Here is a 14,331-nt window from a genome sequence, read left to right on the forward strand (position 1 = left end):
CACCCACAGGGTATGTAGTAGTCTTTACAGCCATAACAGTTTGGCTCTTCCTGCATTAGTCATAAGCTAAGTCTGTAATTCCTGATCCTGCTTTAAAGTTAGGCAAGGCCATGTGCCACATTTTGATGGACGAAACATGAGTAAAAGTAACAGAACTGAAGCTGTGAAAGCTGGTACCCACTAGAACATCCACTCGTTCCCAAATGTCTCCACCCCTGAGCTAGTGTGACCAGCACAGTGTCTAGACACTTGTGACAAATGGGTGGCATGCACAGGGAGTCAACTTTGGTTTTGTTAAGTCCCAAAGCTATCAGGATTTCTTTTAATTTCTAGCTTACTTTAAACTATGCTGACCAATACCCCTAACCCCTCAGTAAAGCATCCTCTCATATAGCCAACTTTATTTGGATGTTTTATGACAAATACTTTGATTGCACAAAGCATTTTTTTGTTTGTTTGTTTTTTGTTTTTCGAGACATGGTTTCTCTGTATAGCTTTGCGCCTTTCCTGGACTAGCTATGTAGACCAGGTTGGCCTTGCTATGTAGACCAGGCTGGCCTCGAACTCACAGAGATCCTCCTGCCTCTGCCTCCTGAGTGCTGGGATTAGGCGTGTGCCACTACAAGCTGAGGATCGAACCCAGGGCCTTGTGCTTGCTAGGCAAGTGCTCTACCACTGAGCTAAATCCCCAACCCCAGGGTATTTTTATAGCTATCCTTCTTCAAGGCTGTTTTCTTTTTCTTTGAAGGGGTGGAGGTGGGGAGACAAGATCTCACACAGCCCAGGCTAGTCTCAAACTCCACAAACAGCTGAAGATTAGCTTGAACTTTTTTTTAACTTTTGTCTCTCTTTTTGTTTGCCCACCAAACAGCACCCATATGGCAGCCAGAGGACAACCAGTAGAAACCAGTTCTTCTCTCGTAAAATGTGGGTGTTCCAGGAATCAAGCTCAGGTCGTGAGGTGTGGCAGCAAGTGCCTTTACCAACTCAGACATCTTCATCGGCTGACCTCCCTGCTTCCACCTCCAGAATGCTGGGATTACAGGCGTGTACTACCATGACCTATCTATGAAGTTCTGGGGATGGAACTCAGAGCCTCACAAATGCTCTACACAAGCACACCAACTGAGTCACACACACACACACACACACACACACACACACAGCCCCCCCACTGTCCCCCTCCCCCACCTCTTTTTTCTTTTAGTTAGAATAGTTTTGGGGTACACTGCAAGAGAGCAGTGAGCGGCAATCACAGTGGGCAGGAGCAGTAGAAGAGACAGAAACTACAGTATTGCCTGCATAAAAACACTATTTTCTATATAAAATACATGTATATGCCAAGTACCTACTATGTAAAACACTGTGCCACATGACAGAGAAGACAGTCCATACCTTTAAAAGTACATCTTACGCTGTAAGTGGAAGAGACAGTAAAGGAATTATGGCCAAAGAGCAAACTTCGAAGCCTGGAATCAGGTGACCCCCATCTCTAATCCCAGCACTGCAGAGGTGAGGGGACAGGAAGGTTCTGAGTTCAAGGTCATCCTCAACTACAACACTGAGTTTTGAGGCTGACCTGGGCTGCAGAAAGTCCTGTTTAAAAAGGAAAAAAAGAGTTCAAGATCAGCCTGGGCTAGACAAGATCTTGCCTCAAAAATCATCAAACAACAGCTGGGCATGGTGGCCCACATCTTTAATCCCAGAACTCAGGAGGAAGAGGCAGGAGGATCTCTGTGATCTACAATTATAATACAAGTTCCAGGACAGCCAGGACTTGGTTACAGAGAAACCCTGTCTCAAAACAAAAAAACAAAACAAAACAAAACAAAAACACCAAAAAACCACAACACATCCACACACAAAACCCCAACCTAAAACAACTACAAAAGGCAGAGCCCAGCATCAGGGAGGCCGGCTCATTAGGTGGGAAAGTACTAAACGGCTTTACAGAGGAAGTTCCTCATCAAATGGCCACAGAACACAAGCAAGGGCTGAGAATGAAGGGGTCGTTGAAGACCGAAAAAACCATGCACACAAATACATGGAGCTCAAACAACACACCAAGCCACGTACTTTCTACCCACCTAGAAAATGTGACATATCAAAGGGTATGCCAATAATCTGCTGATGTCAGGCTGCTCTGGGCCTAACTAAACAGTAAGGAGCAGGCGAAAGCCAGACAAGTGGCACACCCACGTCTAATGCTGAGAGAGAATTAACAGGAAGAAAGAAAACATGTTCAGGGGGCTCTGGGGGCAATTCCCAGAAACATCAAATCAGTGTGATGAAGAAGAGCTGAAAGAAACCCATGTCGGAGCAGTGTGGTGGCAGCCCCAGGGCCGGTCACCAACCGCACCGAGCCAGTAAATGAACTCAAGAAGCAGCTCTGACTACAGCTGCTTTGTGGTGACTGGGTCTAACTATAAAAGCGACAGTACAACCTAACTGCTACTTACTGAGTTCTTTCCTGGGTCAAAGGTGCCTCTTTAGCCTGCCTTTTGGTTTTAAGAAAGGGTCACTAGTAGCCCATGCTGGCCTCAAACTTACCATGTAGCCAGGGAGAACTTGAACTTTTGATCCTCCTGCCTCCACCTCCAAAGTATTAGGATTCTAGGCGAGAGTGGTACCATGCCTGGTCTTATGCGAGGTTGAGAATCAAATCCAGGGATCCTTGCATGCTTGATAAGGACTCCACCAACTGAACCACATCCCCAGTCCCCCGCTTGCCTGTTGTAGAACCTCATCTCCCTTTCTTTTTCTACTAAGCCCTGGAACCACCCACACGAACTCCTGGGTCCTCCCTGCCACACTTACCATCCTCACTTTTCATTGGCTCACTTCTCCAAGCAGCCTTTCCACTCAAAACTCCAGTTCCCCCATAAAACCTTCCTTAAACACACTCACTTCTCTTCTGGATTTCTCACGACACCCACGGTCTTGAGCCCACACCATGTTATCATTTGCGTGTGTTTCATTCACACAGCTATCCTACAGAGGTCTATGGGGACATGTTCCATATTTTAATTTAATGGCCTGAGTTTCCCTCAAGTCAATGCCTTCCACAAAACATGTATTCAGTAGACATTTGACTGTCTGAGCAAGCCAATTAGTCTCCAAGAACACACTTGCCTTGTTCCATTACTAATAACTTACTTGTCATGAGACAGACTTCAGACTTGTGAAATGGAGAAACTGGCACCACTTCATACTTCAAAATGTCCATTACCTTAGGTTATATGAAACTCCCATCAGGTCATAAGGTTTTAGCCCCAGTTTTTAATCCTCCAATCTTTTCTTTCTTCAGTCTTTTGAGTCTGGGTCTTGCTATGTGGCTCTTATTAACTAGGTATTATTCTACATAGTCCAGGCTGGCCTCTGAAGCAATCCTCCTGCTTCAGCTTCTGGGTGCTGTTACAGGTGTGCACCTCTGGCCCTGGGCTACCGTTCCTCTGAGTCTTTAGTTGAAAGTTCACAGACACAACTGAAACTGTCCTGATGTCTGCTGTGCTACATAGTGGGAACTTAATTCGTGGTTTTCTATCTTCAGAGTCCACTACCTCCTGTACCAATAATTCAAAGGACCGCTCAGAAATGTGTTAAGTACTCTTTGCTTTCTGGGATAACAGTGTCTCCCGTCACCGGGTCACTCCCTCGACTAATTGCAGTGACTCCGTGTTACCGTTTTTCACTCCCTCCCCGTACACGAGAAAAACAAACGAAAATGAGGTTTATTGAGGAATCATAAAAATGAGTGTCGTTGTAAAAAGGAGTCTAAACACAGCAGTGGGACATCCTCATAACCGAATCTGCCGACCTCGCCAAGATTTTCTCTCACAAACAAGATCACCGAGCAGACAATGGAGACACACTCCAGAAGGAAAGGTAGCGAGAAGGCGTACTTTGACACACTGACCCGGTCACTCCGAGGATCTGGCCCCGGGGAAGGCAGAGATGACAACCGCTACTCTTGCTGACTCCCGCTAGGCTTTCCCGGGACTTTCCTGCGCTCGTCCCACAGCGGGTCCCGAGTGACCGCGTCCCTCCTCTGCGCCCAGAGTCGCGCGCTCGGGGGCGCTGCACGCAGGTGACCTCTGCGCGCTCGGCCCCGCTTGCACGGCCCTCCTCGGGCCTGGCCCCCTCCCGGGCCCGGGCTTCGGTCCCCAGCCCGGCTCGGGCCGGCCTGACCGGGGGAGGGGCGCGGCGGCCGAGAACTGCGTCGGGGCGCGGGGCAGGCCTTACCGCAGCGGAGAGGGAGGCCGGGGTCGGGCGGCGCCAGGGCGCACGCGGAGCGGAGAGGTGGCTGCAGCCCGAATAGCGGGGACAGCAGAGGGGACTCCGGCGGGCGCCCAGGACGCGGCGGGCTGCACGGGCGCCGCCATGGTGAGGACGCAGCGGCGGGACCACCAATCCCGCGGTCCGCCTCGGCGGCCGCGCCGGGGGTCGGGCATCGGCAGCCAATGGACGCACCGGAACCGGGCGGGGCACCGGGCAGACCAATGCGGGGCTTCGCCGCAGGGGTAGGCGGGCCCGAACCCGGGAGACCCAATAGAAGCCGGAGGCCGAGTCCTCCCCACATCCCCCCGCTGCGGGATTTGGGGCTGGGGAAGAGTGCCGCGTGGAGCGGCCGATCGGGGGGCGCCCCCGCTGCGGTCTGGTCGTCTCTGGCTCCCAGAAGTCTCCTGCGCCCACCCCACCGCTCTGTTGTCAGGCCCCCGTGGGTCTGTTTTCTAGGTGCCAGCGGTCATGATGTGACCCCAAGAACGCCTCCTCAGGCCCTGTCCAATCCTGTGGGGGTAATAGGCCACCCAAGTCCAGACAGCGCTTGTTATTACCAATTTTTGAGCCTCGTATAAATGTCACAGATGGGCCACAAAGACACCCCACATACCTAAGCAGTTCAGGAGGCCGCTCCCTCATCCCGTGGCAGAGCCCATAATCCACCTAAGGCAGAGTTTAATTCAGAATTTTCCCGAAGAGGAGGTGGGGACTTTCAACTCGCCACTCTTGGATGCCAACCCAAACATTGCACCCTACTCTACATAAGGCGTTCCTCTTGCTTTGGCAAAAAGCTGCTGTGAAACACGCAGTCTTTGGCTGTGGTCATTCATTAGCCTAGACTTGACTGCACAGGCTAGGAGGTGCCTAGCGAAGAGCCAAATTTAAGTTTTGCATGCTCAAGATCCAGAACAAAAACCCACAGGCCAGGTTGTGAGATTTGGGAAAGTCCCATCTCTTGTTTGAGCTGGAGTTTTCTTATGGGCATTACACAGACCAAAAGTGTTTTTAAATGGTTGACTTGGCTAAGGGCAGTAGAGTTGGTGTGTACTCAACTACTCCGGAAACTGAAGGATTAAACACTGCAGACCAGCCTGGACAACTTGGTGGGTCCCTGTGTTTTGTTCTTTGACTGCATACATGTATTTTCTGGTGCCTGTGGAGGCCATAAGAAGGCCTCAGACCCCCTGGTACTGGAGTTACAGGTAGATGCAAGCCACCAAGTGGGTAGTGGGAACTGAACCTGGGTCCCCTGTAACAGCAAGTGCTCTTAATGGCTAAGCCATTTCTCCATCCCATGGTGGACCCATCTTTGGAGAACCGAAGAGTGGACAGGGCTGTGGATGGATGTAGCTCAGCAGCAGTGTTTGCCTGATACATTCAAAGACTTAAACTCCATCTTCAGTTCCCATAGAGCTGGGATTACACCAAGCACCCCATTAGCAAGTCCTTCAGCATCATGGGGAGGAACTATGGTACCTGAGAAAATTAAGTTTTCTCCCTCTTCCCAGAGCTTCCAGGTCCCACTTACCATTCCACGAAAGCTTAGCCCTACCTGGCTTCCCCAGCCATACCTCCCTGAGAATCTGAGTGAAGAACAGAGGTCAACCTCCTTTCCTTGATGCTGATGAGTTAGCTTCGAAAAACATCTTTCAAACTCTGCTCTTCCCTTTGGCCACAACCCATCCTAAGCAGAGCCCTGCCCCCCAGCTGTGGGGAGACAAAGCAGTACTGACTGGGTACACAGTGGTCTACTGCGGGAGCACAAAGCGCTGTGCAGAAGCCGGGCAACTACTAAACCTAGCAGCTGCCCCACAGCTCAGGCTTTGCAAGCACCTATAACCTACTCCCTCCTGGTTCCACACGAATGGAAGGGACTTGGCCCAGGACATAAACTGGGGTTCAAGTAAAAAACACTTGAGAAGACTGTAGTCTATCACGTTTCCATTACCTCCTTCAGGAAAGGCAGAATGAGGCACCGACAGCTACAGGGTCCTGGATGCTCGTGGACCACAGAGCTTGGGCTAATGCAGAAGGATGGCACCCACCTGTGTGAACAGCTTCCCAGGCCCTGCTCCACAGCCTGACCCTGGGCCACTTGGGCTCCATGGGGCAGACCACCGTCCATCCTCTGTTCAACAGTTTATTGCTAAGGACAAGGTAATGCACCAGTTTTCAAAATAATTTGGTTTATAGAGTTCATAGGTAACAAAAAAGGGGAAGTATTATAAATCTGACTCCTGTATACAGAGCAAGGTATGAAGCCCTCCAATACCAGGCCCAGGCAAACAAATTCAAGAGGAGCAAAAACCTGTTTAACCCCTTCAATGTTGCCCTCTAGTCCCACCCGCCCTCCCTCAATCAGCCCCCCCACCCCTGACCAAGGGCATAGCTACGCCTGCCCTGGCCTCCAGTGGCCCCAGTTCATCCTAAAACCCCAAAGCCCCTGCATAACTGTGATTTCCTCTGGACAAAAATTCATCCACCAGGCTCTGCCTGTTTCCATCATTAAAATTCTCCCTTCAAGGTATCCCTACCCTTACCCTCTAATACTGCGCCACGGGGGCTCTGTGCCTACAGTTTATGGGCACATGGTAGTAACCTCTGAGTTCTACTCAAGGACAGACAAAGAGGTGGCAGCCAGCTCCTTAGCATCTAGTACTGTAGCTTTGCCAGCACTCTTGAAACCAGTCCAGGGAGGGACAGATGGTAACCCACCCCTAGCCATCCCCCAGGCCCTTACTCAGCTCAGCTGAGGGCAGGATTTCACATTTTGTTTGCCCTGCAGAGGCAAAGAAGAAAGTGAAGGTTAGGGGCTGTCAGAAGCTGGTCCAGACCAAGCACACGAGCATACCCACACGCACACACTCACACACACACATGCACGCACACACACACATAAATACAAAAGGGGATCAGGTCAAGCACCAGCACCCCTGCCTTGCTGATGCAGGTGGGCGGAAGGAAGCCACGTCCTGGACCAGGGACAGAGCAATCAGCCCAGCAGGCACAGCTGACCCGTTTGGACTGGGGACCAATACAGTCTTTGCATTCCAGTGTCAGCCCCTCAGCTGGAGACCAGCAGCTATTGCCAAGTGTCCCCAAAAAGGCTTGTCTTTTCATGGCAGAATTCAATGAGGGGGGAGTGAGAAGGTGATGGGGTCGAACTGATCATTCCTTTTCTTTGTACAGCTCTACTTTTTGAGACTTGAGTTCCAAGTGTCTGCTGTGCTGTGGAACCCTCGAGTGCTCTCGCCTTGATGGCTGGGAACCTCTGAGATTCTGGAAGCATCTACTCCATGATGGCCCGGTACAGCGCTGGCTCAATGTAATCCTCACGGTACCTCGAGTTGATGACCCGTTGCCTTTTCTTTTCTTGCTTTACTTCCTTCTCTGTGAAAATTTCATTGAAGCGCATGTCTGAAGCTACTGACTACAAAAGAAAAGGCAAGTGAATGGCCCCGTTCTCTCCCCTCTGAGACAGGAGCTAAGGGAACAGAAAGCAAACACTCACCAGTCTAGACTTGACTCTCTTAGGCAGCTCTTCGTCCAGTGTGTATACATCATCTCTCTTAACCACAAGCTGTGAGCCATCCTCGAACTCCACCTGCCAAGCAAAAAGGCCTTTTAGCTAGGGTACCAGTCTCGCTGGAGACCTACCTGCACAGTGGCAACTTCCTATAGCTAGAGGAAGGCAACAGGGCAGTAAGGACTGCCATGCCTGAAAGCACAAGAGCAAAGGGAACCCAAGACAGAGCTCCAGACCTGAAGACTGTTAGGACCTGCAAGTTCTCAAGAGCAAAGACAAGCCTCCTGGAGCTAATAAAGTACCCTCCCACCTCCAAATGCCCACTCAAGAACCTCTGGCTACCTGGTACATCTGGATGGGGTGGGAGGCCACAAACTTAGCCCCATAGACTTGACCATCCGTCCATCTCACTTGGACCACTTCGCCTTCAGCAGGAGGCCCCAGCTGGAGACAGTCCTGACTCTGAAGAAAGAGCAGAGGGGAGTAAGCTGCTCTGTCTGAGCACAGTGGTAAGTAAACAACACTGACTCAGGGCTGGCGGGCAGGCGGCTGGCGGAACAGGGGCCCAGGAAAGGCAGCTTGCTCTGGGCTGAAAATTACACTAAGTCACCGTTGTTGGCCTCATTTTATCTGAAACCCTGCTGCTTCTAGGTGAGCAAAAACAACAAAACAAAGCTCCAAGCAGGTGTGATACACTTAGTAGCAAGCACAAAAGCAGATGTGTGGCTCTAGAATCCACGATCCCTGTGTCCTCTCCACTCTGCGTCTTAAGCTTCCCCGGGATCTGCTGTGAAGGAACGCTAGGGCTGTATCTGAGTGGTTCTCGGAAATGCGCTCTCTAGGAAATAGAGACATGGTAAGAAAGGAAAGGATCATCTAGCTGAGTGTGGTGAGGCACACCCAGGAACGGGCAGAGGAGCCCAAGTAGAAGTCCAACATTGGCTATGCAGTGTGGTCTGATAAAAACCAGAGGCCTAGGGTTGTAGCTCTGGCCCTGACGCCCAGCACCATCAACAAAACAAAATACCACAAACAAACCATCAGCCTCCCTGTCGTGTTGACATTCCCAGCAAAATCTACGGCGTGGATAAAACCAGGCCAGGTGTGCAAAGCAAAGCCAAGCCAGCAGCAGCCTTTCCCAGTTCCTACTGCATCTGTCACCACCAAGCACACAGACTCCAGGGGGTAAAAAGCCAGGTTTCACAAAGCATGTGGAAGCAGGAGCGGTTGATCTTGCTGTGTATGTAAGTATCTCAAGACACCTGAGGCTGCACAGGGGACTCATGGAGGAAAACCAGTGTCTAAGCTGGAGTGTAGTTCAGTGGAGGGTCTCTGAGGCCCTGGGTTCAATCCCCAGCAGCAGCGTATGGCAAGAAAGTCACTTATGACCTGTGCAATTGTGTGACTACATAAGCTTTTTCTCTTTTTAAAATACCAGCTTCGGGCTAGGCATGGAAGCATACATCTTTAATCCCAGCACACTCTGTGAGTTCTGGGCCAGCCAGAGCCACAGGGAACACTGGCTGTATTTGGGGAAAGTGGCTGACAAGCTCTGGTTGCGCATGTCAGAAAAGTGGCCTCAAAGCTGTGAACATAAAGATTCCCAGAATTCACCAAACTCTTTGTGATGCGTGTACACAGGTATCACAGTGCACATGTGGAAGGCAGAGGGCTACGTGTAGGAGTTATCTCCCTCTAACATGTGGGACTTGGGGTTTAAACTCCGGTCTTCAGGCTCAGCAACAAATACCTACAAATACCCACTAAACTGTCTCGGCCCCTCCCAGAATTTAGTTTTCTGATGAGATGGGCGGCAATATGAATTTGATTTTTAGCATATATTTATAATACAATTTAGTATCAGTTGGAAGTTCTCCATAGCCCAGTATGCCAGTGTTTTCTAAATGACCAGCATACAGTGTAATAAATCAGGCACAAGATCCACTCTAAGTGTGAGATAGGTGGATGGATAGATGACAAGCTAAATGTCCTTTCAGATTTCACACTGTGTCTAGTTTTTCTCCATTCCAACTACGTATCTATGTCAGGTAAATTTTCTTCCAATATTTTTTTTCATTTAACTTTTTTGTCTTTGAGATAGGCTCACTGTGCAGTCAGGGCTAGATCTGAACTGTAGAGCCCCCCACTTTGTCTCTTAAGTGCTAAGTATCACTATGCCTTATTTTAATCCCAACAATGTGTAACACAGAGTGAATGAAGAAATGACCTGAAAAAGATTAGAAAAACTGGAGAAATATGGCACTATGTGTACATGCACATGTACACACATACACACCAAATAAATATAAATTAAAGATCTTAACTAATCTTAGTTTTAATTTCTAATAGAATAACTATTGATAGGTAAAATCCACAAATACACAAGCTCTTTGAGAGCTTAAAAGCCTCTTAGAAAATAAAGTACTAAAATCACTCTCCTACTGGAGAGAAGGAGCATGCGTGAGAGGGGGACACTGACAGCTGGCCTTCAGCACAGCACTGGCTTGTGCGAGAGCTTCACAGGCCTTGGAGTAACACTGCCCTGGAGCTCACTGTGCTCGTGTGAATGGCCCCCTGAGCTCATTAATACAGGGTCTTGGTTGGTGAACTTCTTGGGGAGGATTAGGAAATGCATCCTCGATGGAGAAAGTGTGTTATTGGAAGAAGACTCAAGTTTCAAGACTCTTAACCATGTATTCTGGGTGTGTGTGTGTGTGTGTGTGTGTGTGTGTGTGTGTGTGTGTGTCCCCGTGTCGTATCCTGTCCCCGTCATGTGTGCAGATCAAGATGTGAGCTCTCAGCCGCTCTTGCTGCCATGCCTTTGCATCATGGACTTGAAAACGTAAGCCCCACATTAAGTGCTCTCTTTTATGAGCTCATGGTGTTCTGTCATAGCAATAGATAGTAACTAAGACACTTACTAATATGCTTTTGGCAATGAAGTTGCTAATGTAGTATAAATGTGTAAAGAAAGACCCAAATTGATAAATGGTTTTGCTCTTCTATGCTGGGTGCTTAGGCTCACACATGAAGAGGAAGGGTAAAGGCTAAGGAACCGGATAAGCCCTGAACACCGAGCCAGGAAACACAGGCCCAGTTCCAGGTAGGGCTCTAGTGTCTCCAAGGTGAGAAGGTGCAGCTTTTTCAGGGAGTTTCTGGGTAGCTCTGAAACACTCACCCGAGAAGAGCCAAGAGCAAACTACATACACATCCCAAGAAGGCATGGCAGAAGAGAGGGCTGGGTCACTCCTTTAAAGTCACACAGCTTTGATGACACTTTTATCAGCACTGGTTTGCCTCCAGAGTGCAGGCTCGCATCCTGCACTAGATGCTGCACATTTCAAAGAAGTGCAGGAACACTGGCCACTCCCATGAACTTCCAGGGAGGAAGCAGAGTACCCTAGCACTTAAACTCTAACTTGAAAAGGAACCCCGGAATGAATGCTTCTTTCTGTTTGGGAACTGAGGGGTCTGGGGCCACAGTCAGGCAGCTAGCAACACTGAGACACCCCAATCCCCAACTGCTCCCAGAAGCTGCTTGCAGACATTACCACTATGTCCTCAGGATAAAGGTTGTCGCTGAAGGAGCCGTCATCGAAGTTGACTTCATAGAAGGTCTCGGTGGTGAGTCTGACCACCTCACACTGGTAGAAGCGCCCATTCTTGTGCTTGCTAATGACCTTCTGGCCGGCGGTGATGCTCAGCAAGGCCCCCTTAGCACGCTGCAAGAAACACCCTCAGTTACTCATGGACTGCACCAACGGGCACTGGGGGAAGACGAGCCAGGAAAAGGACAACTGGGATGAACAGAAGCTGGAAGAGGCCTTTCCCATATTCCAGCCAGGGCCATGTCTCCTCTGTAAACCTTGCTCACCTGAGCTCCAAGCCAACTGTCTTTTTCTTTGGTTGTTTTGTTCTCCTCAAATTTGCAGCAATCTCCTGCTTCACCTTCCCAAGCGCCAAGATTACAGGCATGCTCACCATGCCTACATACCATGGTATATTTTATCCAAAACTCCAGCAACTAACTAACCTTCCTGATTTCCCTGAAACCAACCAAATAATACACACTAATATGTACAGCTTGGGCATGTGTCGGAACATCTGAGTAGAGACTTAATAGGTAGCTGGTGGCCCTGGGCCCTAAACCCTGAGCAACACTCCCCAATGACCTAGGTACTAGCTCTCCCTCATGAGAAGGGCACAAGGACTGAGCCTTCCAGAGGTCCTCTTCTCCAAACAAACTGCCCCTATTATCAGGGCCCTGCCATAGCTAGTAGCCCACCTCACAAACCCTTTTCACTGATGTGATGTGTGATGTCCTTGATGTGATGGCTCAAGTCCAACCACTCTCAAACCCTGCCCAGACACTACTGCAAACATGCCTCTTCACTATCCTCTGAACACACGTGACACACACGCTCCCACCCCAGGGCCTGGCCACTGCTAGTCCCTCTACCCAAGATGCTATGCAATGCACTTACCGACCCCCTGGCTCTCTCCATCCCCAGTGTCTGCTCACTGATCCCATTCATCACAAACTACTCTTCCACATCCCTGTCCTGCACTCATGTACCCTCTGCACCATTTATGCTCTGACATGCCACGGATTTACTAGATTCCCGTGGATCTCGACTACATGTACCTCATGATACTACATGAAGACTGGGTAAATTCCTAATTGAGCCTGGGATGTGGCAGATGCTTAACCAACATTTGAAGAGTGAATTATAAAGAAATACTAACAGCATGAATTCCCTCATGATCCCAGCAGCCTGTAGGTATATGAACTACAGACTAAAGTTAATCATAAATCTGCCATCTTGTTCCATGACCAATCTCAGGTTTCCCAATCACCAAATGGGGCTTGATGCTATCTCAGGCTTTTACTCCAACACAGCCTCAGCTTCAGTTAAAGATCACTCCACTGTCCTGAGGTCTCATGCACACCTTTGTGAGAAAAGCACCATGGGGCCCAGCTGCAACCTCAGTAACCAGACAAGGACAGGAGGACTGCCACAGGCTTGCGGTTAGAGCCGACTGCACAGCGAGCTGGAAGCACGAAGGGGCTACAGCGTGGAACCCAGGCCGAATCTACCAAGGATGGTTTTTCTCAGACCCCAGACGGCAACATAAAGAGCACCCTGTTGTGGACTGGCCCTGTCCTGACTCACCATGCCACACTGTGGAGAGCCTGTGTCTTCCCAGCTACAGCCTGGATTCTCAAGGGCGGGTCCTCCGGGACCCCCTAGTCTTGGGCACTAAGTAACTTGGGAGTACCTGATCCGCTCTCCATGCTGGGGATCAACTGCTATAATACCCAAATCTTTACTCTCCCCCTTAACCCAGGCTGCCTACTGGTTGCTCAATTCCATACTCTACAGACCTCAAAATCCTCCCCCCCAACAACAGCCTTATTCCCCCTGATCTCGGACTGGCAGGGTCCCCATATTAACATCCTTCCTACCTCAGAGGAGTAACTCATGCACCTGCAGATCACACCCCTCTTTCCTCCCTCCCTGTTCTCCATCCCTTCACCACAGCAGTCAACCAGCTGTCAACTCTACCTGCTGTGTGTAGGCTCTCAGGGCAAGACATGTGTTCAAGGTCTGCCTCTGTGTTGACTTCAGCTCACCCTGGCTCCTCAGGTAACTGCCTCCTCTGCCTCAGTTCTAACTCCTTCAAGTCTGAGCCTTCTCCTCAAACAGTACCTGGTGTAACACAGAGTGTGCTCAGGGGCCGGCCACGTGGCTCGGCATGCAAAGCACTTACGGCCCAAGCCTGAAGATGGAGGTCAATCCTAGAAACTCACATTTAAAAAGTCATTTGGGCGGCGGTGGTGCACGCCTTTAATCCCAGCACTCGGGAGGCAGAGGCAGGTGGATCTCTGTGAGTTCGAGGCCAGCCTGGTCTACAGAGTGAGTTCCAGGACAGCCAGGACTACATAGAGAAACCCTGTCTCAGAAAAAAAAAAAAAAAAAAAAAAAAAAGTGAAACAAAACAAAACTCAGCCACTGTGACACATATCTGGAATCACAGCACTCCTATTTGAGGTGAGAAGTAGGACCAGAAGGGTCACTTGGGAGCCCAGTGGCCAGCTAGCCTGGAGTGCGCAGCCCAGCAGGTATGAGAGAAGGGCTGCCTCAGCAGGTGCAAGGAGAAATCCGACTCCCCAGAGCTGTTCCGACTTCCATATGCATGCCCATGAATGCGCACATCTGCACACAAGTGACTCAAAATCACGACATTCTAGAAGTTCTCCTCATTCAAAAAGAGAAGTACACTCAAAGGTGGTGGTCCAGGATTTTCACCCTTGGGCACCGTTCACTTCCCATGACTACATGTAGGGGGTGGGGGTTGCCAGAACCAGTCCCAAATATTTTTTTTCATTTCATTTATTTTACATCCCAGCCAAAGTTCCCCTGTCCCCTCTCCTCCCAGCCCCTCGCCTACACCTTCCCTCTGCCCCCCCCATTCCACCCCTCCTCCACTGACTGTTCATTCTTACAGGACTTACTCCTCTA

General features: G+C 49.9%; 2 protein-coding genes across 6 annotated transcripts in view; both read right to left on the minus strand.

Moving 5' to 3' along the window:
• Positions 1 to 4,467, minus strand: part of St3gal3 (ST3 beta-galactoside alpha-2,3-sialyltransferase 3) — a 212,050-nt gene extending 207,583 nt beyond the window's left edge. For 2 of the 4 annotated variants that reach the window (XM_036177357.1, XM_036177354.1), the window contains exon 1: positions 4,243 to 4,467. The gene's annotated coding sequence lies outside the window, so the exon portion shown is untranslated. The other 2 variants (XM_036177355.1, XM_036177356.1) reach the window with 2 other exon arrangements.
• A 2,190-nt stretch (positions 4,468 to 6,657) lies between these two features.
• The window catches only part of Kdm4a (lysine demethylase 4A), a 49,748-nt gene continuing 42,074 nt past the window's right edge, over positions 6,658 to 14,331 (minus strand). For both annotated transcript variants that reach the window (XM_036177905.1, XM_036177906.1), the window contains exons 19-22: positions 11,359 to 11,529; positions 8,150 to 8,269; positions 7,793 to 7,885; positions 6,658 to 7,711 (exon numbers count right to left, since the gene is read on the minus strand). In XM_036177905.1, the coding sequence (XP_036033798.1) occupies positions 7,571 to 7,711; positions 7,793 to 7,885; positions 8,150 to 8,269; positions 11,359 to 11,529 (525 nt within the window). In that variant the 3' untranslated portion in view covers positions 6,658 to 7,570. The remainder of the gene's footprint in view (positions 7,712 to 7,792; positions 7,886 to 8,149; positions 8,270 to 11,358; positions 11,530 to 14,331) is intronic.

The sequence above is a fragment of the Onychomys torridus genome, chromosome 2 (genome assembly GCF_903995425.1).
Source record: "Onychomys torridus chromosome 2, mOncTor1.1, whole genome shotgun sequence".
In the NCBI taxonomy this organism is placed as follows: Eukaryota; Metazoa; Chordata; class Mammalia; order Rodentia; family Cricetidae; genus Onychomys; species Onychomys torridus.